Source organism: Crocuta crocuta, unplaced genomic scaffold (genome assembly GCF_008692635.1).
Source record: "Crocuta crocuta isolate KB4526 unplaced genomic scaffold, BGI_CrCroc_1.0 scaffold207, whole genome shotgun sequence".
In the NCBI taxonomy this organism is placed as follows: Eukaryota; Metazoa; Chordata; class Mammalia; order Carnivora; family Hyaenidae; genus Crocuta; species Crocuta crocuta.
The window spans coordinates 1694697-1718523 of NW_027531996.1; the positions used below are offsets into that span (position 1 = coordinate 1694697).

Here is a 23827-nt window from a genome sequence, read left to right on the forward strand (position 1 = left end):
CATTAGTATTTAGACTCGAATGTTGACAGCTTGATCACCCTTACTAGAGTACCTTCTAGATCTCTGTCCCATTTTGAAGTATTCATTCTTTTTAAGCAGTTTTGTCCATCCCCCAGAGTTACCTCAAAGGTATTGAGGAATTGCTTGCCTACCTTGCCTGCTATGCTCCGTGCCTTTGCTCTTGATGCCCCACTGCAGTGATGCAGTGATTTCCCTAGACCTTCTTGTAGTGCTCCGCTGAGGATGATGCATGTGACACTGACTGATGCTGATTGCACATTTCATTATTGCTGCTTTTGGCCTCAGGACTGCCATTCATGATGATGTAGCCAGTCACAGCTTTTTACACTTTAAATGTCACTTGATTCGTCACAGTGTGGATTGCAGGTCTGCAAAGTGGGTAAGGAGGTGGCTCCTCATCATCTGTGTGGAACTAGGGCACATTCAGTTTTTGTAAAATACTTTTTTTCCTTCCCAGAATGTCCACATGACACCAAGATCACTGGATCATGTCATTTGGGATCTTTTGGGAGACTTTCCCTTTGACTGTTAGGCCCTATTGCCAGGATTGGGGGATCATCTTGTAAGTTTTATTTAATCTGCTTCCTTCCCTTCTATTTTCAAATTGTCCATGTATGTCTGAATCCTAATCCCAATGTTATATAAGTTCTATGAGTTCTTTTACAAGTAGGTTCATTTTATATTTTATCTGTGTTCTTGCAATAGCCTTATAGCTAGCTTCATTATTTTGTTGTCTTTCAGTTTATACTCAACATAGCAGCCAGGTGATCCTCATAAAATACATCACAGCATTTTATTTCTGCAGTCAAATTCTCGTGGAGTTGCTTCTCTTTCCTAGAATAAAAGCCAAGTTCCTTTAAAGGCCTTGTGTTCTGCCAGCTCCCCCTATCTTTCTGACCTCTTCTTGTGTACTTGTTTTTATTTAACAGTGTGTTTCAGAGATTTAAAAACATTTTTTAAAATGTTTATTCATTTTTGAGAGACAGAGAGTGTGAGTGAGGGAGGAGCAGAGAGAGAGAGGGAGACACAGAATCTGAAGCAGGCTCTAGGCTCTGAGCTGTCAGCACAGAGCCAGACGCAGGGCTTGAACCCACTAACTGAACCCACTAACTGTGAGATATGACCTGAACCATTGGACATTTAACCAACTGAGCCACCCAGGCACCCTTAGACTTTTTTTGTTTTGTATGAACCAATAAAGTTTTTTCCCCAAGGCTTTATTTGTATTTTTCAAGGCTGTATAGTATTTCATAGAATAATTATGATATAACCATTTCCATACTAATGAGCATATATATTATTTCCAATATATGTGTCTGGGCACATGAAATATCATTTCTTGCATTTTATTTATATACAAACATATATATGTCTTTTTTAGACTAATCCTTTCTCTCCAATACTGTAATCTTTAGATGTTCCTTTAGTAAGACTATTTTTGATAAATCTGTTTTGACTTTCTAAAAATATCTTTATTTTGTTCACAATTCCTATGTATATAGCTCCTAAAAGACTACTATCATTTTTCAAGAGTTTCAAATATATTATTCCACTGTCCTCTGGATTCCATTGCTGCTAATGAGAAGTCTGCTGTCAGTATAATTTTATATAGATATTGATTAATTGATTGATTTGGAGTTATCTCTTTCTCTAGGATTCTTTTAAAGATAGTTGTGTAATTTTGTGTTCTGTAACTTCATTATAATGCCTCTAGATGTGTCTTTCTTGAGATCTTGCTTAAGTTTGTTGCAGTCTCTAATTCTAAAGATTTATGTCTTTCACTGCTTTTGGAAAATGTAGTCATTATTTCTTCTGATACTGTCTCCCTCCTTGCCTTGTTTTTTACACCTCTGTCTCTTAGGTCTGGTTTTTTAGAACTCTGACTAGGCCTGTCATTCTAGTCTTCAATTTTCTGAACCTCCTTTATATTTCTCATTTTGGGGAGGGTCTCTCTGTGCCTCATTCTGTTTAATATCTTTTGTGTCTGATTAAATTCACTTTCTCTTTTCAGATGTACATACTCTGTTTATTTCATCTATTGAGCTTTTACTTAGATTATATATTTTGTTTCTTAAAATTCTAGTTGTTTTCAAAATTTGCCTTTTGTTAAAAGTTTATTTTTATTCATTCTAAGAAAGAGAATAAGTGGGGGAGCGGCAGGGAGAGAGAGAGACAGAATCCCAAGCAGGCTGTACACTTTCAGTGCAGAGCCTGATGTGGGGCTCAAACTCACAAACTGCAAGACCATGACCTAAGCTGAAATAAAGAGTCAGATGTTAACTGGCTGAGCCACCCAGATGCTCCAAAATTTGCCTTTTTTGAAAGAAAGAAAAAAAATCTCTCATTGCTTGCACATGTTTAAATCTTTATTCTTTAATCATTTTAAACATTCTTATTACATATGCTGTTTCAGATAATTTTAATGTCTTAAGCCTTTGAGGGACAGAGGGGACTTAATTCTGTTGTTTGTTTCTGATGGGTTATAGATTTTTTATAGTACTGAATTGCAAACTCATCTTTGGCAAAACCTGGGTTCACTTTCTCTTCTAGAGGGCAGATCTACTTGCTTGAGTATCTCCCTGGTATCACAGAGTTCATTGTTAGGCTCTGGAAATACAAAGAAATATATGATGAGGAGTTCTTGCATTTATAGTAAATCCCATAGTGAATGTATTTGTTTGAGTCTTAAATTTCTTCTCTATTTAGTTTCATCCTAACTTAAGAGTTATTTTGAAAAAAGTAAATGTCACGGTTTAATGTGGTGCTTTGATATTCTGTTTTGTAATTTTATTTTCATTTTAAAATTAGGTTTAAAATGTTTTTAGTAGTTATTCTTAATATAGCTCACACCGATTTTCATTTTAGCAAGTCTGGAGTTATATTTTATAGCTAGTATATTCATTATCTTTGGCTTTCTTCTAAAAGATTGAAACTGTGTCTGTTATATCCATGAGTGCCAGGAATCTACTATACTTAAGACTGTCTATCAAACGAGAAGCTTTTACCAGGTTTGCACTTCTGTTCATAATTATTTTTTGGTGTAATATATAAATCATTATTTTTTATACAAAGTATTTTAAATGTGATAAATAAACTGAAACTGCTTTATGAAGGTCAATTAATTTTATATTTCTGAAGTTTCATGTTAATGCTATATTTTTTGAAAATCTAGTTTAGTTCAAAGAATTAAATATGAGTCCTGTGTATATAAACACATCTTTTTATTTTATTATCTACCTATAGAAGGAATATAGAACAATAATGGTCTCCAATGCTTGTCTGAGAGCTAACAAAATATGGTCTCTTGCCTGCTTTCCTGTTTAAGGGAATCATAGTGACAGCTATGGCTTTGGGATGTGATGAACACCTCAGCTGTCTAAAAGGTATTAAGGATTTTTGTATGAAAGATTATCTTTCTATAAGCAACCTATTAACTCCCCCTCCTACGCCATGTTCTTATAAAAACTTTTGTGTTGGCTTTAAATGATTGGTATCTGAAAAACGTCAAAACATTGATTCTCAGTTGTAAGTTCCTTGTCATAGATTAATCAAGATTGAACATCTGTGGTACAGCATTTCTTTCCCTTTTTGTTGTTGATTTTTTTTTTTTTTTTAACTCTCATGAAGGGCCCTTGGGGCAGATGGCCCCTCACTGTTGATAGTTCGATTACTATGATCACCCACAGCTTCAGAGGAGTGCGAAGAAAAGAAATTGCTTTCTTTGTCAAGGTGTTTTCAATTCAATTCTCACCCATTAGCCCTGTTTGGTTAAGTTTGGAATTTCTCTATCAGGTGATTGATGAGGGTTTTCATTTTATTATAATAGATCTTATTTAAAAGAAATGGAAGTAGCAAAATGATAGATCTAACCTGCCTTGGATTATATTTTCTTAAGGTTCTTTGAAGCTCCATTTTCATTACTTTAGCTAGAATTTGCTTATGTATGAGTAATTAGAGCTTCATTGTTTGCAGTTGTGATGCTAATTTTAGATCATTCTCGGAACGTTTGGAAAGACTATAATTATTAATTAAATTGCTTCTATAGTTTGAGTTTCAAAAGCAACCTAAATAATTTTACAGGAGGAATTGTTTGATTATCCAGATAATTCTTCAGAGTGAAGATAAACATAGTGGGATCATTAGATTAGATGTTTTTTTGCACCACTGGTTATATACATTTTTAAGAGGGTGAACATACTGACAGATTTCCTAAATTGGGTATCTTTTAATTTAAATATGTACACTATGTAAGGCCACAAAAAGAAGTGTGATCTATGCTATTTTTATAAGTGGTTATAAAATAAAACATCTTCAGATAATAATTTCATTTCCTTGACATTTTAAAAATATATGTAAATGAAACTCAGAGATTCAGTGAAGAATATTTTAGTTCCAGAATGAGAGCGTATTGATTTGGATCTATTAGTAATTAATGTCCTTTTCTAAGTTTCTTCACACACATTTCCAAATATTGTTCAGAGAAAATCAGTAGCGTTTAGGACATTATTTTTACAAAATTAAATATTTAGTTTGCTGGTCTTCCTGTAGATAGTAAGGAAATTTTCTTTCTTTAAAAAAAAATTTAATGTTTATTATTGAGAGAGAGAGTGTGGGAGCAAGCATGCATGAGCAGGGGAGGGACGGAGAGAGAAGGAGATATAGAATCTAAGGCAGGTTCCATCCTCTGAGCTGTCAGCACAGCTGGAACATGGGCTGGAACCCAAGAACCCATGAACCATGATATCATGACCTGATGTGAAGTCAGATGCTTCAGAGTCACCGAGTGGAGCCACTCAGGCGCCCCAGTAAGGAAATTTTTCTAAACTTGTGAATATGCCTTAAACTGATGTCCACTCAATGAACAATCAAGTTAAAGATCAACAAAGTAGAAAAAATTTGGCTTATTTATAGTGTGCTTTTATATGCAGCAGCATATTTTAGAAAGGATGTCATATTAGAAACAAGGATATCTGGATTCTAGTCTTGGCTTCAATATTATTAGCTTCAGACATGGGATACAATAAAACTTCCTGAGTATAGAGTGATAAAAAAAGAATCTTTAAGGTCCTTTCCCATTCAGAAAACTCTATGATACTATTCATACACAATGAACCTTTTTTTGAAAGCTCTAAAATTGGGGGTGGGGGGGGCAAAACAGGGACCTTAAATTAGTTTTTACATTCACAGAAACTAGCATTCATTCTTTCTGTTATTCAATTTGGAACTAATTGCTGAAATTCTATGAAAGAGAGGATTGTAAGAAAGCACAACAAAAAGTATTTTCTCACAGATATCTTACATAGGAAGGTACAGAAAGACATATATCTTATTTAGATATGGACTACCGGTGTTTATGTGTATGGCATGTAGGGATAAAAAGGATAATGATCAATATATCTTCATGTGTATATATAACTATAGCCCTCATCATTGTTCCTTAAATCATATATTTCCAGTGTCATAAAGTACTTAATTTTGAAGTGAAATGATTTCCATTTTTCAATAGAAGTAGAATTATAGTATTAATAATTATCAGTACAGGAATGGTTTTTTTAGATAAAATTGTTTTTTAAGATTTAGTAACACTTTTTTTGCAGATTATCTCCTGCTATAAATGTTATGGTAGATGTTTCTTTCTAGCCCTCTGAAGATACACCTTTTGCCAAACAAAATATGTATGTAATAAAGGAAATTCTGAATTATTCATTGTCATATTTTAAAGAATATTTCCAGCCAAGAAATATTAAATTCTTTTCTTAAAAGTTTTTAATGTTTATTTATTTATTTTGAGAGAGATAAGAGTGCATGCATGTGAGCAGGGGCAGGATAGAGAGGGAGAGAGGGAATCCTAAGCAGGCTCCGCACTGTCAGCACAGAGCCCAGTGCAGGCCTTGATCTCATGAACTGTGAGATCCTAACCTGAGCCAATTATCACTAGTCACTGATATCAAAAGTCAAGAGTTGGATGCTTACCTGACTGAGCTGCACCCCTCCCTAAATTCTTTAACATATGATGCATAATGCTATACATGGTCTATACTATTAGTTCTCAAGGTCAGTAGCATCAGTATCATTTGGGAACTTGTTAGAAATCATTTTCTCAGACACACCTTTGACTATTGACTTTGAAGTCTGGAAGTGGGACCCAGAGAGCTATGTCTTAACAAACTCTCTACACATTTGTGTTGTGTGCTAGTTTGAGAACTACTGAAGTAGACCTTTAAGGAGTTGCTACAATTCTGTTATCATCAGCATGTTAACTTTAAAATAATTTGTAAAAATACCTTGCTATGTATATTTTATTAAGATTAAATGTAGTCTGAATTTGACATTTTTCAACAATGAGTTTGTTTTTATTTTTACTGTTGTTAGTAGTCTTAAAGTTTATGAAGTTATGCAATCTGTGATTACTGTTTTTTTGTGGGTGGTTCAGGAGAGATGATTAGATATCTTGTCGAAAGTGAGATCTTTCCACCACTGCTGTAAATCTGTGTTTTGCTGGAGTGGGTACCAAGGAAAAATGGCAAGATATTGGTCATCTGTGGCCAAGGTCACAGATGTGGCCCTCAATGAGCCAAGGTCATCTGTGGCCCTCAATGAGACAATCAGTTGCTTTTTAAAATACTTTTATTATGATCAGACTAGATATAAAATTTCAATAATTGAATTTGCAGACTGTTTCAGTAGAGGCTGTGAAAATTAAAATTTTAAGGGTGTGGCATTAGCACAAGACTGCAGCCTCCGTTTCCCCAACACTGATTAACAGTTAAACAGCTGTCACAAAACAAACACAGTTCTTGGAGAGCCCTGGAGTCCACTTAAGAAACTTTAGCAATAGAGTATAACAGAAAACTTGAGAATAGCTACACTGGAGAAGGAAGAACAGCTTTATTATGCCTGCATCATCTCATTCCCAAGCTGACATTGCTCAGTGCCACGAGGGAACTCTCCGTCTAGAAAGTTTCCATTCCAAGGAGGGGATAGTTGGCAAATTTCTCCACTTTTGGAGTACCACATTAAGGTCCTGGTTCAATTTCACTCCATGCAAAGACTTGCAAAACTGAGATATATAAAGATGGCTAGGAATGGGAAAGAAAAGTATGCTATCAGCAGCAGTCACACATTGAGAGCAACTGTGTTTCCCAGTTGACCTACTCTGTGAATTTTGTTGGTTTTCACCCCACAGATAGGTGTTCACTGATGCCAGCTGCCTGAGTTTCTTTCTGCTCCTCCCACCCACCCTTCCCCTGTTTGGTGCCTGAAAACCACACTGGCAGGAGCCCAGGCCTCTACAGCTATATGAATGCAAGACACCATTCTAGACACCCCCATGGCTGATCCTCACAACTGTGCAAGCACTCAGGGTTAGCTTTTCTAGCTGTGTACTTATACAGTACCAATCTGACACCTGTCACCAGTCTCCACTGCTATGTGTATGCCTGGGGGAAGCCTGTGTGGCCATGGGAGAGCTAGGGCCCCCGCAGATGCTTGTGGACTTGGATTATGTCACTGGCTTGTACCATTATGCTCAATTGGAGCTAGCCCCTCCAGCTGTGCACCTGAGTGCCTCTGACTGGATCCTTATCATTTGCCTCCATTACCAGGCACTCATGGTGAGACACATGAACAGCCACCAGTAATACAAGATAATACACACAGAGAGCACATCTCTGGCACTGGCTGTCTGCTCTTTATTATAGTCTCTAGCCACTGGACCTGGAGGCCCTGTTGAGGACTCTCACAGTCCTTGTAGCTTCAGTGGATGCCCTGTAGCATTTGCCATGGACTATATGTTTGGAAATGCTGTGGACCTCAGTGGCCTGAGCTAAATGAGCCATCACATACCCTCAGACTTGATGTCACTATACATCTTTGTACTTGCTGCCTTACTCCACTAGATATGGAATCACAGGACACTCCGTTATGCCTCCACCTGCAGGTGAAAGTCTTCCCTTTAAGAAGTCAGTCTGTAACATCTGGAAGAAGTTGCTGCTTTTGCAAATGTGTAGATGCCTATGTAAGGCTTTAGGGATCGTGAAGAATCATTGAAATTTGACTCCATCAAAGGAGTGCAGTGAATCTCTAGTAACTAGCCCCAAAGAGGTGGAAATCCAGGAATTTCTCAATAAAGAATTTATAATAGTTGTAATGATGCTTACTTAAGTGCTGTATGAGAATAGGCAAACAATTTAAATATATTAGGAAAACAATATAAGAACAAGTGTGAAGTGCAACAAAGATAGAAAACTTAAAAAATAACCAAATAGAAATTTTGGAGCTGAAGAATGCAGTGACTGAATTGAGGAATGCAGTAGAGAGCTTCAGCTGCAAGCTAGGCCAAGCAGAAGAAAGAATCCATGAGCTTGAAGGCAATATGAAATTAACCACTCAGAGGAGCAAAAAGAAAAAAAAAAATGAGAGGAATGATGAAAGCCTTATAAGACACAATTAAGACAGTCTACAATTGGAGTTCCAGAAGGAGAAGAGAGGGAGAAATGAGTAGAAAATTTATTTAAAGAAATACCAGCTAATATCTTTTCAAACTTGAGGATAAATTTTGGACATCCAGAGAGGGGAGATACCGCTATGGAAAATCACAGACGAAGACAGCAAGACAGGAAGAAAGGAACTACCAAACAGCCGGTAAACAATTATCAAGACGATAATACTATGTCCTTACCTATAAATAATTTCTCTAAATGTAAGTGGACTAAATTGTTCAATCAGAGGCATACAGTGACTGAAGATTAAGAAAACAAGACCCAACTATATGCTTCCTATAAGAGACACTTAAGGCTCAAAGAGAAATGATGGAAAAAAGTGAGCAGAGATAATTATTTGATACACAAAACAGACTAAGTCAAAGCTATAACAAGAGACAGGGTCATTATATGATGATAAAGGAGTCAGGTGTGAAGATTGTACAATTGTGAATACGTATGCATCCTACGTCAGAATACCTAAAGATATCAAGGAAATACTAACAGATAGGAAGAGAGTAATAGATATCAATGTGATAGTAGAGGACTTTAATACCCTGCTTTCAACAATGGATAAATCATCCAGGCAGAAAATCAATAAGGAAACATTGGACTTCAACCATACTTCAGATCAAGTGGCTTTAACAGACGTATTACAGAATGCTCCATCCAGTAACAGGAGAATACGCATTCTTCTAAAGCACACAGGGAAACTACCCCTAGGATAGACTATATATTCACAAATAAGTCTCAGTGAATTTAAAGTGATTGAATTACAGCAAGTATTTTTTCCAGCCATACTAGAAATCAATAACAAGAGGAAAACTGGAAAATTTAAAAATATGTGAAAATTATTAACATACTGCTGAACAATTAATTGGTCAAGGATTAAATCAAGAGACAAAAAATACACTAAAACAAACAAAAATGGAAGCATAACATAATAAAAACTCACGGGATGGAGTAAGAACAGTGCAAAGAGGAAGTTTATAGTAATAAATGCCTGCCTTAGGGGAAAAAAATATCTCAAACAAACTTTATACCTCAAAGAACTAGCAAAAGAACAAATGAAGCTAAAAATTAGCAGAAGAAACGAGACAAAGATTAGAGCAGATATAAAAGGAGGATAGAGAAATAATAGAAAAGATCCACAAGACTAAGAGTTGTTTTTTTAATAAATTAAAAAATTTTCTTTGGGCACGGAGGAGGGCACTTGTGGGGATAAGCACTGGGTGTTATCTAGAAACAAACTTGACAGTAAACTATTTGTAAAAAATAAAATAAAATAAAATATATTTGAAATTAAAAAAAAATTTTTTTTGAGAGAGAGCAAGCAAGCAATGGAGGGACAGAAATGGAGAGGGAGACACAGATTCCGAAGCAGGCTCCAGGCTCTGAGTTGTCAGCATAGAGCCTGAGGCGGGCCTCTAAGTCACAAACCTGGAGATCATGACCTGAAATGAAGTCAGACACTTAATCAACTGAGCCACCCAGGCGCCCGAGAGTTGTTTTTTTGAAAAGATACATAAAATTCATGAAAATTTAGTTGGATTTACCAAGTAAAAGAGGAAGGACTCAAATAAATAAAATTATAAATGAAAAAGGAGACATTATAAGTGATACCATAAAAGTACAAAGTATAATAAAAATAAAAGACTACCATGGACAACTGTCTGTCAACAATTAGACAGCCTAGAAGAAATGGATACATTCAGCCATTCAAACACATGACCTACCATGTCTGAATCAGGAAGAAATAGAAAATCTGAACAGACCAATGATAAATAAGGAGATTTAGTCATCAGTTAAAAACCTCCCAATGAAGAAAAGTCTAAGACCAGATGAATTTGTGGATGAATTTACCAAAAATATAAGAAGAATTAATGCGAGTTCTTATTATTCTCTTCAAAAAAACTGAAAAGGAGAGAACATTCCCAAACTCATTTTATAGGGCCAGTATTACTCTGATACCAAAAGCAAGATAAGGGTACTAGAAGAAAAGAAAACTATAGGCCAATATTCTGGATGAATATAGGTGCAAAAATTTTCATTGAAATGCTAGCAAACCCAAATCAGTGGCATTAAAAGGATCATCTATCTGGGCCTTCCCCTCTGCTTGCTAGATGGCATGCTGCCTAATTTATGAATCATTTAATAAAGCTAGTTAGATCTTGAAATTAAAAAAAAAAAACAAACCAGGAGCAAGTGAGATATATTCCTGGGATTCAAAGATGGTTCAACATGTGAAAATCCATAAATGTGATATACCAAATTAATAGAATGAAAGATAAAGATCATATCATCTCAACAGATCAGAAAGTGTTTGATAAAATTTGATCTTTCACGATTAAAACTCTCAACAAATTAGGGGCACCTGGGTGGCTCAGTCAGTTGAGCATCTGACTCTTGGTTTCAGCTTGGGTCATGATCTCTCAGTTTGTGGGTTCAAGCCCCACATTGGGCTCCATGCTGATGGTGTGGAGTCTGCTTGGGATTCTATCTCTCTGTCTCTCTCTCAAAAATAAACAGACTTTAAAAATGTAAAAATTAAAAAACAAAACTCTCAACAAATTATATATAGAAAGAACATATCTCAACATAATAAAGTACACTCGTGACAGCCCTACAGCTAACATCATGCTCAGTGGTAAAAGGTGAAAACTTATCCTCTGAGATCAAGAACAAGACAAGGAGGCCCACTCTCACCACTCTTATTTAACATATTACTAGAAGTCTTAACTAGAGCAGTTTGGCAAGAAAAGAAATAAAAGGCATCCAAGTGGGAAAGAAGCAAATTTTTTCTGACGACATGATCTTGATATAGGAAATCCTAAAGACTCCACCAAAAAATTTTTAGAACTAATAAATTCAGTAACATTTCAGGAAGCAAAATCAACATACAAAAATCAGTTACATTCCTCTGCATGAACAATGAACTATCCAAAAAAGAAATAACACAGTCCATTTATAGTAGCATCAAAGACAGTAAGATACTTAGAAATGAATGTAATCAAGTGAAAGATGTATACACTGAAAACTGTAAGACATTGAAGAAAGAAATTGAAGAAGACACAAATAAATGGAAAGATATTATCATGAATTGGAAGAATTAATATTGTTAACATTTTGTTCATATTAGCCAAATCTGTCTATAGATTCATAGATGATTTATATTTATGTATATAAATATATATTTATCACAATTCCGATGGAATTTTTTTTCATAGAACTAGAAGAACAATCCTAAAATTTATATGGAGCCACAAAAGACCCCAAATAGCCAAAAAAATTATTGAGAAAGAACAAAACTAGAGGTATCACACTTCAGAATTTCAAATTATGTCACAGACTATAGTAATCAAAACAGTATGGTACTGGCATAAAAACAGACATGTTGGACCAATGGAACAGAATCCAGAGCTCAGAAATAAACCCACATATATATGACCAACAAATATTTCATAAGGGAGCCAAGAATACTCAATGTGGAAAGGATAGTTTCTTTAAATAAATGTTGTTGGAAAAACTGGACATCCACATGCAAATGGATGAAATTGGATCTCTGTTTTACGTCATTCACAAAAACTTACTTGAATGGGTTTTAAGGACTTACACATGAGATCTGAACCCATAAAACTCCTAGAAGAGGGGTGCCTAAGTGTCTCAGTTCATTAAGTGTCCAACTCTTGGTTTCACCACAGGTCATGAACTCCTATTTCATGAGTTTGAGCCCCACATTGGGCTCTGCACTGACAGCACAGAGACTGGGAGTCTCTCTCTCTCTGCCCCTTCCCTGTTCGAGTGTGCTCCTTCTCAAAATATATAAACATTAAAAAAAAAAAACCTAGAAGAAAGTATAGATGATAAGCTCCTTGTCATCAGTCTTATTAATAATATTTTGGATATGACACCAGAAGCACAAGCAACAAAAGCAGAAATCATTAAATGGGCCAATGTCAAATGAAAAAGAAGCAATCAAGAAAATGAAAAGACAACCCACAGAATGGGAGAAAATTATTTGCAAACCATATATATGTTTTTAGATTCCACGTATGAGTGAGATAGTACAATTTTTGGCTTATATATCTAGTAAGGGGTTAATATCCAAAATATAAATGGGTAGAACTCATACAATAACAAAAACCCCAAAATTCAATTAAAAAGTAGGCAGAGGAGGGGCATCTGGGTGGCTCAGTTGGTTGAGTGTCTGACTGTTGATTTCAGCTCAGGTCATGATCTCCCGGTTGTGGGATCAAGCCCTGCATCGGGTTCCATGCTGAGCGTGGAGCCTACTTAAGATTCTCTCTCTCTCTTCCTTTGCCTCTCTTCTCATCTCATGTTCCTTCTCTCTCTCTCTCTCATAAAAATAAATGAATAATAGAGGATTCGAATAAACATTTTTCCACTTGTACTCCTATGTTCATTGTAGCATTATTCCCAATAGTCAAGATATGAAAACAACCTAAATATCCACCAATGGATGGATGGTTAAAGAAAATGTGATGCATGTGTGTGTATAGTGAAATATTATGTATACATACATATATGTATAATGAAATATTATTCAGCTCTAAATAAAAAGAATATCTTGCCATTTGCAACAGCATAGATTGATCTTTAGGGTGTTATTCTAAGTGAAATAAGTCAGAGTAAGACACATACTCTATGATCTCGCTCATATGGGAATCTAAGAACATGGAACCCAAAGAAAGAGAGAGTAGAATGGTGGTTGCCAGGAGCTGAAGGAGAGATGTTGGTCAAAGGGTACAAACTTATAATAACTTATAGTAACATGAGAAAGTTCCAGGGGTCTAATGTACAGCATAAGGACTGTAGTTAACAATACCATATTGTGTTCTTGAAAATTGTTCTGAGGGTAGAGCTTTAATGTTCTCACCATAATAACAACAAAAACAATGAGCAATTATGCAAGGATGTGTGTTGTGTTAATCTTATAAACATTTCACATATGTGTTTATTGAATCAAATTGCACACCTTAATGTTATATGTCAATTATCAATAAAGCTGGAAAAAGTAATTTTCACTGTCTTTACCTAATTCCATGCCTTTCAGTCTTTTTTACATAACAGCATATGTAGAAAATGATACTTACATGGTAAATGTGGGCGGGAAGGAGTAGGAGATAAGGAGGAAAGGAGGGATATTGATTTTATCTTTGTCATTTCCTGCCTCTGATCAGCTACAGAAAGCATTTTTATTCATTAGCGTAAGACCAGAACTTCAGCCACCTAATTTCATAATTACAAATACTCCATGTATTTGTTTTACCTTATTTTTTAGTTATACAGTCTTCAGATATATGTAGTAGTTTTTTTTTTACTGAAAGTATACTACTTTAAAATGCATTAGCATGATTTGGTATAACATTTAGTAGTAATGGACTTTACAGAAAAAAGAAAACCTCACTTCCCTTTTTATTAGCTTTAAATCAGCAATCAGCAATTAGCAATTAAAATCAGCAATATCTATAACTACTCTTCTGTTTAAATTTTCTTTCCATCTCTCATGACTGACAGAAACCTCAACCCTGACTCAATCTACCAATTCTCTTCTGCCTAAGCTGTTGGATGATGATGGGGAAATATCACGTTGTTGCCATTAAACACTAGGTTGGATGCCTACCAAATTGAGTGCTCAACTATGCCTGAAACAATGATTTTGCACCTTCTCCTTAAGCCACCACCAAATTCTCTCTAAGCAGAGAGCTTTGCTCCTACTTCACAGAAAATAATTAGCAATTTTTATATAAAACTCTCACCTTTGCACCACAAATTCTAAAATCTCCTTGTATTCATATCATCTCTTTTCTTTTCCTATAATAATGGAAAACATTTCCAGTCTTCCCTCCAAGACTCATTTCACTATATGATCAGGATTCCATTCTTCCTGCCTTCTCAGAGATCCCATCTCTCTTCTTTTTGGCTCTCTGCTGGCTCATTAATTCCTATTATCATTTAAACATGTTCAAGTCTGCACCATACTAAAAGAAAACAAGGAGACAAATCTATCTAGCTTCATCTCTCTCTCCTCCTACCTTTACTTTCATCTTCCTTGTATGGTCTTTGTTAAATTAATTATCTCTATACACTGTCTTCCTTATTCATACTCATTGCATACTCTTCCTCAGTCTGCCTTCTACTTCCTATCCTTCCATTGAATTTCATTTTATTGTGGCTTTATGCTTTACATATAGTTACCCTTTTTAGTTGTCACCTTGCTTAATGTTTTGCCACAATTTTTTTTCAATATACCCTCTTCCCTTGATTTTCATAACAGCACACACTCTAGCTGTATTCTTTATTCATTTCTAGTTGTTTTTTCTCATTTGGTTTATGTCATCATCTGCTTTAATGGCTATCCATGATACCCAGCATACATTTTAAACTCTGTAGTCTGGCCTTTACCTCTCCAGCTTCATCCCTTGACATTCTCTTCTACTCTGTATTCTAGATATATCACTTTTATCACTTTTTTTTTTTTTCAGTTTCTAGAGTGCATTGTGCTTTCTCTTGACTTCGAAGACTTCATGCTTATTGTTTCTCCAGTCTGGAATGCTGTCCCCTGCCCACTTTTAGAAACCAAATCATCCTTTGCTTGCCTGACATGAGTTTGCATGTACTTTCCTTCCTAGGTAGTTTAGTGACTCTAAATTAGGTTAGATTTCCATATGTTGCCCTGTAGTATCCTGTCCCTTTAGTGGAACACTCATTAAATTTTATTGCATTATATATTTTAGGTGCTTTTTTTTCCTATAAATTGTAGAGACCCTATTTTGTTTAGTTCACCATTATATTTCCATCGGTGGAGGAATAAAATAACACATTTTCTTTAATGATTCTTGCTCATTTACATTCAAGAGACATCACCATTCCTTCATTAGAAATTTTTTTTTTTTTAATTATTAAGCCAGTGAATTTTCAAGTTCAGTCCAAATGTTTCTACAGGTTACCTTGTTTAAAACAATAGTTTGCACAAAAACTAGAGAGCTCCAGGCATGCTATAGGGCTTTGGAGGGCAAGGACTTTTCCCATTTCTTCAGCATTGCATGGATTTTTGAATGGAATAAATTGAACTTAAATGGGACAAAGAAATGTATTGATTCTGGAAATTATTTAAAATAGCTGCTCTTTAGATCTCCACTAAGAAGGTTCCAGTCTCTCACATTGACTAGCCTTATAACTAAGACTCCTTGTTTTGGCCTCAATTTCCTCATTCATAAAATTCTGATCCTGCAAGGTAGGCTAATCAAACACTGAAAGCTATACTCCATCAAGTTATTTACTAATATTGTATATTCTACCATTCAAAAGTATTTGGTCTCTGGTTTTATAAATGCATAATTTTAAAGATACTCATCTATGAATTCCACAGAATTAAGTAAATGCTATTCATTTATGCAAGTTAAAAAGTTTTCTTTGCAGTTTTTAATTATATAGTTTTAATATCCTGGTATTTTAAGTTATTTTAGTCATTGTGTTCAGTTAAGGGCCAGAAAATGTGAAAGACCTGATTACAAAGGAAAATATTCTTTTTGCTGAACTTGTCTCACCTTAAAAAAATTTTTTTTTAAATGTTTATTTAGTTTTGAGAGAAAGAGAGAGCATGAACAGGGGAGGGGCAGAGAGAGAGAGGGAGATACAGAATCCAAAGTTCAGGCTCCAAGCTCTGAGCTGTCAGTACAGAGCCTGACATGGAGCTTGAACCCACAGACCATGGGATCATGACCTGAGCTGAAGTCGGAAGCTTAATTGAGTCACCCATGCACCCCTCACCTTACATTAAAAAAGTCTGGGGCGCCTGAGTGACTCAGTCGGTTAAGCCTCCGACTTCAGCTCAGGTCATAATCTCAAGGTTCATGGGTTCGAGCCCCACATCCGGCTCTGTGCAGACAGCTAGCTCAGAGCCTGGAACCTGCTTCGGATTCTGTATCTCCCTCTGTCTGACCCTCCCCTGCTCATGCTGTCTCTCTCAGAAATAAGTAAAACATTAAAAAAAAATTTAAAAAAGACTTAGTTATGAATTTGGAATATTTGTGATTGTGATGCACAAGTAATATTCCAAATTTACTTATTTAATACAAATTTTTTGTATTTTTCTTAATACACTGTAATGCTTCTTATTAAAATAAAACATTGGGGCACCTGGGTGGTTCAGTTGGTTAAGTGTCTTACTTGATTTTGGATCAGGTCATGATCTCATGGTGCATGAGTTCAGTGCCCATGTCTGGCCCTGCACATGAACAGAGCCTGTTTGCGATTCTTTCTCTTTCTCTCTCTCTCAAAATAAATAAATGAACTTTAAAAACAAGCTTACATTTAGGTACAAATCAAGTATTCTTCCTTTCATATTTATTTGTTTTCTAGATTGTTGGTAGCAAAGGTTGTTCTCAAGTTAAGATACAGAGTCTCCCTTGAATTGCTGGCAGACCTTGGTGAGGAGACCAGCACAGTGTTTATCGGTTCTCAGCAGCAGCAGTGATTTCTGCCAGCAGTTCTCATCCTTTCACCCATAAAATAAGCATAAAATTGACCTAACATTGCCAGATCGGAACTGGTATCTGGAAAGAATCATCAGGGAATAGAAAATTTCAGTCTTTGTGCATAAATTTAAGATAGATTATTATATTTTTTATCAGAGACATTTTTTTTCCTTTGCATTACTTGTGAAAAGTTGCTACAGATGTGTCAGATATGGTGTAAATCTAACAACATAGGCAGTATCTAAATTTTAATCCACTTCAAAATATGGATGCATGTTATAATACATTTTTGAGTGCTGAAGTGTAAATTTCGTTTAATGAAAAGAAATAGGATATTTTCCACTAAATAATTAAAGCAGTTGATGCTGTTTTCATGAATTTACTTGTTCATTTTTTTCTGAAATTACAGATGATACAGAAATAAAATGGGATGAGAAAAAGGGAGTTAACAAAATATACTTGGATAAATGCTGTGAACAGGGGCAAACTACTATCTGTACAAGATAAATGTTCTGGTTTTAACACATAAATGTAAGAAATTTATCACAAACATTTTCGTAAATAACAGTTATAAAATTGAGATTGTTCAAAAGGGATATTTTAAATACATTGAAACTCTTTAACTCTGTTAATTATAAGAAAAAACTATGTTACATTTCTGTATAATTGATTCGCTTAAATGGCCATTAGTGTATTAAATGTATCAAAATAATAACTTAATATTTCATGAAGATTCCATCATATAACTTTGGTTTTATGAGATTCAAATCTTAATAACTACCATTTTGGTAAAACTGACTCACGTATATATTTTCCAACATAACACACACTCATAACTCACACATAAATATTTTCCAACACAAGTCTTTCATGTCTTGAGTGTTTGTAGATGACCTATAATGCATGTCACATTCATTTTAGAAATATATATACTTTGTTTTACGTGAAGGCATAATTGTTTATTATTACCTTGTGAATTTATATTGCATTATTTTTATGCAAGATGATTAAATCTTAAATAAGATTTAATGATTTTAAATTTCTTATTTATATTGACTTATATAGAAATATTTTATTCCTTAATAAGTAAAAAGATTAATTATATAAAATATGCTTTCTTTTTAATTTAAAACACTTGAAAAAATTTTTTTGAACTTATTAATAAGCAATACAGCAAGAGGAGGTAGCTCATGCTAAAAATATTGCTAGGTAATTATTGAGTTTTAGAATTAAAACCATGAAGTTATATATTCTTGAACTATATTTTTATAAAAGCAACATGAAATGGTGGAAAATGTGGAATAAAACTAATTTTTTACTCTGAGACATAGAGTAATATTTTTAGTCTACTGAGTCTTTTTACTTAGAGTGGAATTCAAATCCTATTATATCAATGTTATTTGTTACTTACATTATCTTGAGCTTTCAAAGGCTTTTTCAGAAGTAATATTATCCATCGTACACTATCCTTGAAAGCACATCTACAGGTATTCAGAAGTTTATTTTTGACAGAATTATAAAGCACACCACCAAGATATTTATTAGTACTAATTAAAAGGGCTTCTTTTTAATATACTCAGTAGAAAAGAAATATTGTGAGAAACAATGAAAATGAAAAACCAGTGGGAATATAAAACAACATTGATTTTTATATATGAATAAGTAGATAAGATATATTGGAAAAACTTCTCTAAAAATAAGCTTGATGCCTTATACCTACCAACTTATATCTGCTATTTTAAAAAAGACTTTATAGAGTTGCAAATATAGGATCTTAAAAGTGAAATTTGGTATAAAGCACACATTATTACGGTGTTTATAAATCTTTATGTAGGATTTTAAATGGAAATTTAAGGTGATATATTTTGGTCTAACTTCTAAGAACTATAGTGTATTTGATTACGTATTTACCACATTTATGTTTTTCTTTTCAAAGTAAAGTTAATGTGTTAAGTGTAGTTAACTCTGAAAAAACATATTTCAGAATTATAAAATCTAAAGTATATAATAAAAATGTGAGTTATGAAAATGATTTTTAATAATCTGATCAAGTTATTATTTTTATTTGTTCCTATTCCTCAAGGTCATTTAAAGATCAAAGTACTTTATTTTTAACCTCTTCAACTGTAAATGTTTAAAGAATAATTTTAAAAATATTTTGGGTGGCTTTGACAATTTTAAGATAACTTTACAAGAATGTTGGTGTAAATGTGTTCTTTGGCCTCTGTTTAATGCCATGTGTCAATTATTTGCAGATCCGGTGGTATTGTGGAAATTCCCAGAGGACTTTGGCGACCAGGTTGGAACCACATAATTTTTTTTAAAAAGTTAAAATTGGAGTACTATAATTATTACTACTGTTACTGCAGCAACTACTACTGCACATGAATTACTATAAGTATTTTCTCTTGACCAGCTGTGAGGAAAAAGAAGCCATGTGTGCAGAATGTATATGGAATATCTTTTAAAGTTACCAAGTAGACATGGGTGATGAAGAAGCCCTTGTATTAAAACTGAATGTTTATAATTTCAACATATTTTTACACTCTTTTAATTTCTCTATGGACTATATTTGGAATTTTTAAATTTAAAAATTAAAAAAGTTTTTTTTCATTAAAAAAATCCTGACAATACCATACTTGGTTGAATATCCTCCTATTATTTCTCTTTGAAGTCAGTAGTAACAGCTGTAAATCCCAGATTGATTCTCTCCTTGTTACAGTAATGTCTGAATCATTTATATATATGTTAAATTGATGATATTTTTCACTTTTACATAATTCTTATCTCTCTTGATAAAAATGACTCTTAAAAAATAATGAGAGAATTCAGAATGAATTTATTCCATTTGTATTTAAAAAAGTGTTTTTAATATTTATTTATTTTTGAGAGAAGGAGAGAGAGAGACAGAGCATCAGCAGGGGGGTGCAGAGAGAGAGAAGGACACACAGAATCTGAAGCCGACTCCAGGTTCTGAGCTGTCAGCACAGAGCCCGACATGGGGGTCAAACTCACGAACCACAAGATCATGACCTGAGCTGAAGTCTGATATTTAATCGAGTGAGCCACCCAGGCGCCCCTATTCCATTTGTATTTTTAATTACAGTCTTTTATATAGTTCCTTAAGTATTTAGTCTGACCAAAATTATGAATTATTTTGACATGATCTATGTAAATAGAAAAATTTTTTAGAACTTAGTTTATCATTTTGAAATGGTTAAAATACAAATTTTAATTTTTATAGAAATCAGCACTTTTCTGGAACTCTGCTGAGCAGATTCATTTAGTACTTTTTTTTTGTCTGCAGAGCAGTGGGATAAAACAATCTCATCACTGTTAAAATTATGAAATTATATTAGTAAAAGCTTAACCGTAAGTTAAGTTTATAGATATGATTCTTATGTGTCTCATAATTTATCAACATGAAAGCTGATAAAAGTATTGTTTAAAGCAGTTCATCCAGAAAAGGTAAACAAAAAAAAATATTTGTTTAAAGAAGTTTATTGAGAAATGAGTATACAGAAAGATGTTTTTGATATGTGGAAGGATAACTTTTTACATGTGAAAATCTTTAGATAAGACTAGGAAATTACACTGAAAAAAAATCAGTAAATGGGCATGTTAAATAATTCAATCTAATGCAATTCTTGACTATTTTTTACCTAAAAAGAGGGGCATGCTTTCTTAATTTGTTTTTAGCTCTTTAGAGAAAGAATAGATTTATAAATATCTTAAGTATGTAGAAGTCCCTCTAGTGAAGACATGATTTGGGCATATGACATGGAATTGGGTTTGTTCCCAAGTAATGCATAATTTGACTAGAGCCTTACTGACTCAGTTTAGCCTTTTTAAATACTGTTCTTCTGGTCTTCTCAATTCTTTCTTGTCTGCTGACACAAGAGCAGACCTCCTGTCCAGGTCATGTTTTGTTTTGTTTTTTCTCTCTTTTAAACTGACCCTGCGGATTCCTAGGAGATCTGAAGATTCCTCACCTTGGGTTCACATGAAGGCAATCATCTATTTGTCGAGTTCAGCTGCAGTGAATTTTTCAGTGAGAGCAACTGTCGCTGTCCCTCTTTGTGATAGTCTAGTGATTAGGAGTTTTTTACTTGGTCGAAATGTTGCTTTGAGTCCCAAATTTGTGAGATCAATGGAACATTAATAAGCCTTTGCACACTTAGTAAAATACAAAAGCAGTTAACCAGGTAATGGTGATGAAGGTCCAGAATTCCAATTCACAGCAGTTATACACTTTTTTGAAGGTTAGAGCTGAAAAGAGCTTTAGGCTTTGTTTAACCACTTTACTTTATATCTGAAGAAACCAGACTTTACATGGGAATCTAGCCAAGGACCTTGAAGAGTGGTTTTGCTATATGCTTTTTGGTGAATATTCTGAATACTACAGATGGTTCAAGTACTCTGTGTATTTCTCATTCTTACTGCTTACTCTTGTCATATACTGTCTGCTTCTTGCTCAATAGCCTTTTCACTGGATCTGAGATTTGCTTCAGTAATAATAACGATTAAAAAGCTCTTTATTTAGCTCTTAACATGAACTGGGCAGTATATAATGTGCTTTAGGTGCATAATTAATTTTATCTAAAAATTCATCCAGTACTGCTAGGAGATAGCATCATTCCCCAAACTGAGGCTTAAGAAACTTACTTGAGATCACACTGTTTATCAGAGGCAGAGCTAAGATTTGGAGTCAAGTTTGTCTAATTCAAAATCATGTGCTGTTAGCAATTAAACTATATTCTTTCTGTTTAGAATGCTGACCCAGATCCTACTCACCTATTTTATTTTAGCTCTTTTGAAAATACTTTGGGGCACAGTCGGTTAAAGCCCGATTCTTGATCTTGGCTCAGGTCATGATCGCATGGTTCATAAGTTCGAGCCCCACTTGGGGCTCTGTGCTCATGTGTGGAGCCTGCTTGGGATTCTGTCTCCGCTTCTCTCTACCCCTACCTGACTTGTGCTCTCTCTCTTTCTCTGTTAAAATAAACTTTAAAAATTTAAAAATAAACTTTAAAAATTAAAAAAAAGACACTTCTTCTTAAAAAAATAGTTTATCATAACAGTTCCCCCACCCCCAGTATCATTATAATTTGAAACCAGCGTGTTATTTAATCCAAAGAAATAATATCGATTCATTACCCTTTGGTTCTTCTATATAGAGTTGTTGGTTCATCATAGGTATTGGTTTATCATCTGCCCCTTGGGTGTATTTTCCTTATTTAGTTGGTGGAAGAGCCAGTGGGACACCTCAGAATTATATTTCAGAAGTTTTAATTTGATTTTTTTTATGTGGTGGTAGGGAACAGTGCAGAATTTTGTATAAGGAAGTAGAAGATGAAACTGTAAATGTAAATGGGCCTGGGTTTTGGTAACATTAACAGCCTTGCTAAACAGTAGGTCCTTGTTAAGAACTTGAGAAGAGTGTGATACACAAGATAAGTATTAGGAAGATTAATTTGGAAGAGATTTCTGTGTGGATTGGTTGTGGGAGAAACTGGAAACAAGGAAATTAGTTTAGCTATTGTAGTAGTTTAGCTGAAGGCATCTGAAGGATCTGAAAGAGTTGGTTACCTTTGGAGTAAAAATGAAGGTGAGTGTAAGGGGCGGAGAGCGGGGCTTCATGCAGAGGTGTTCTGAGGGGCATGGGGTAGAGAAGAGGAGTGATAAGAGGAATGAGCTTGATTTTTGACACTCCAGGAAATGTTGAATTATCCCTCATCTGAGTGGTGAAAGGGGAGTTTGGGGATTGGATAAGAATGGAGAAGTGTTTACAGCCAGAGGAAATACAAAGCTCTGAACAAATTTGAGGATTGCTAAACAGATTGAACTGATGTCCAGTTTATGTTTTGCAAATACATAGCGGGTTCTGGCCGAGAAGATTACTGCAGAAGACTTCCCCGTCCATGCCACTGATACTTGCAGTATCAGTTTTTACATCTGGGAGAGGTTCAGGCCTCTGTATAAAAGGAGTAATTCTGTTTCTTTTTGCTGCTATCAAGGTACTCTCTCTTCTTTGCCCTTAGTTCTCTATTGTTCACTTTTTGCCTAATGGCTTGAGGCTGTTTTACAGAATACTTAATTCCCCCTATTCTCTGCTTGTCATTTTCAAGGTTCACGTTTCTATAGCTCATGCCATGCCCTCTTTGGGCCATTGTTAGTCTATGTTTCTTGTAGGAGAGGAGTCAGTCTTTGTCAGAAAAATACACTTTTAGAGAAGGGTCAGAAATAAAATCTTATAAATGCTGAAATCAAACAGATTCATGTTTAAATAATGCCTCTATGTTTGTATATTGTGAGACGTGTTGCCTTGGGCAGGGACTTAATCTCTCTTAATTCCTCATTTGCAAAATGGGACTGCTTTTACTGATTTGACAGAATTATGATAAGAAGGAAATGACCTGAAGTCTGTAAAGGACTCAGCATCATGACTGGCATATAGAAAACAGTCCGTAAGTGTGAACTAATAGTTTTTTTTTAAATATTGCAAAGCCACAAATGTTTGTTTATTATGAGGCATAGATAAAACTGCTTTATGTAGACTGTCATTTTTATAGATGAATAACAAGTTTGAGAATTTTACTGCTTTTTAGACCTTCAGGAAGATTTATAATTTAATAGCAAAAAAGTATTAATATAATATATATAATTATAATATAATATATATTTAATTTATATTTAAATATATTTAAAATATATGACATATAAATATATTTATATAATTTTATATAATAAAATTAAATAAATTTTAATAAAATTATATAAATATATATTAAATATGTTTTATATAATATATAAAATATATATATA

General features: G+C 34.3%; 1 protein-coding gene across 1 annotated transcript in view; it reads left to right on the forward strand.

The window, feature by feature from the left end:
* Positions 1 to 23827, forward strand: part of DENND1B (DENN domain containing 1B) — a 244586-nt gene that overhangs the window by 43389 nt on the left and 177370 nt on the right. Inside the window, exon 3 of the mRNA XM_077775092.1 lies at positions 19258 to 19301. Coding sequence (XP_077631218.1) covers positions 19258 to 19301 — 44 coding nt within the window. The remainder of the gene's footprint in view (positions 1 to 19257; positions 19302 to 23827) is intronic.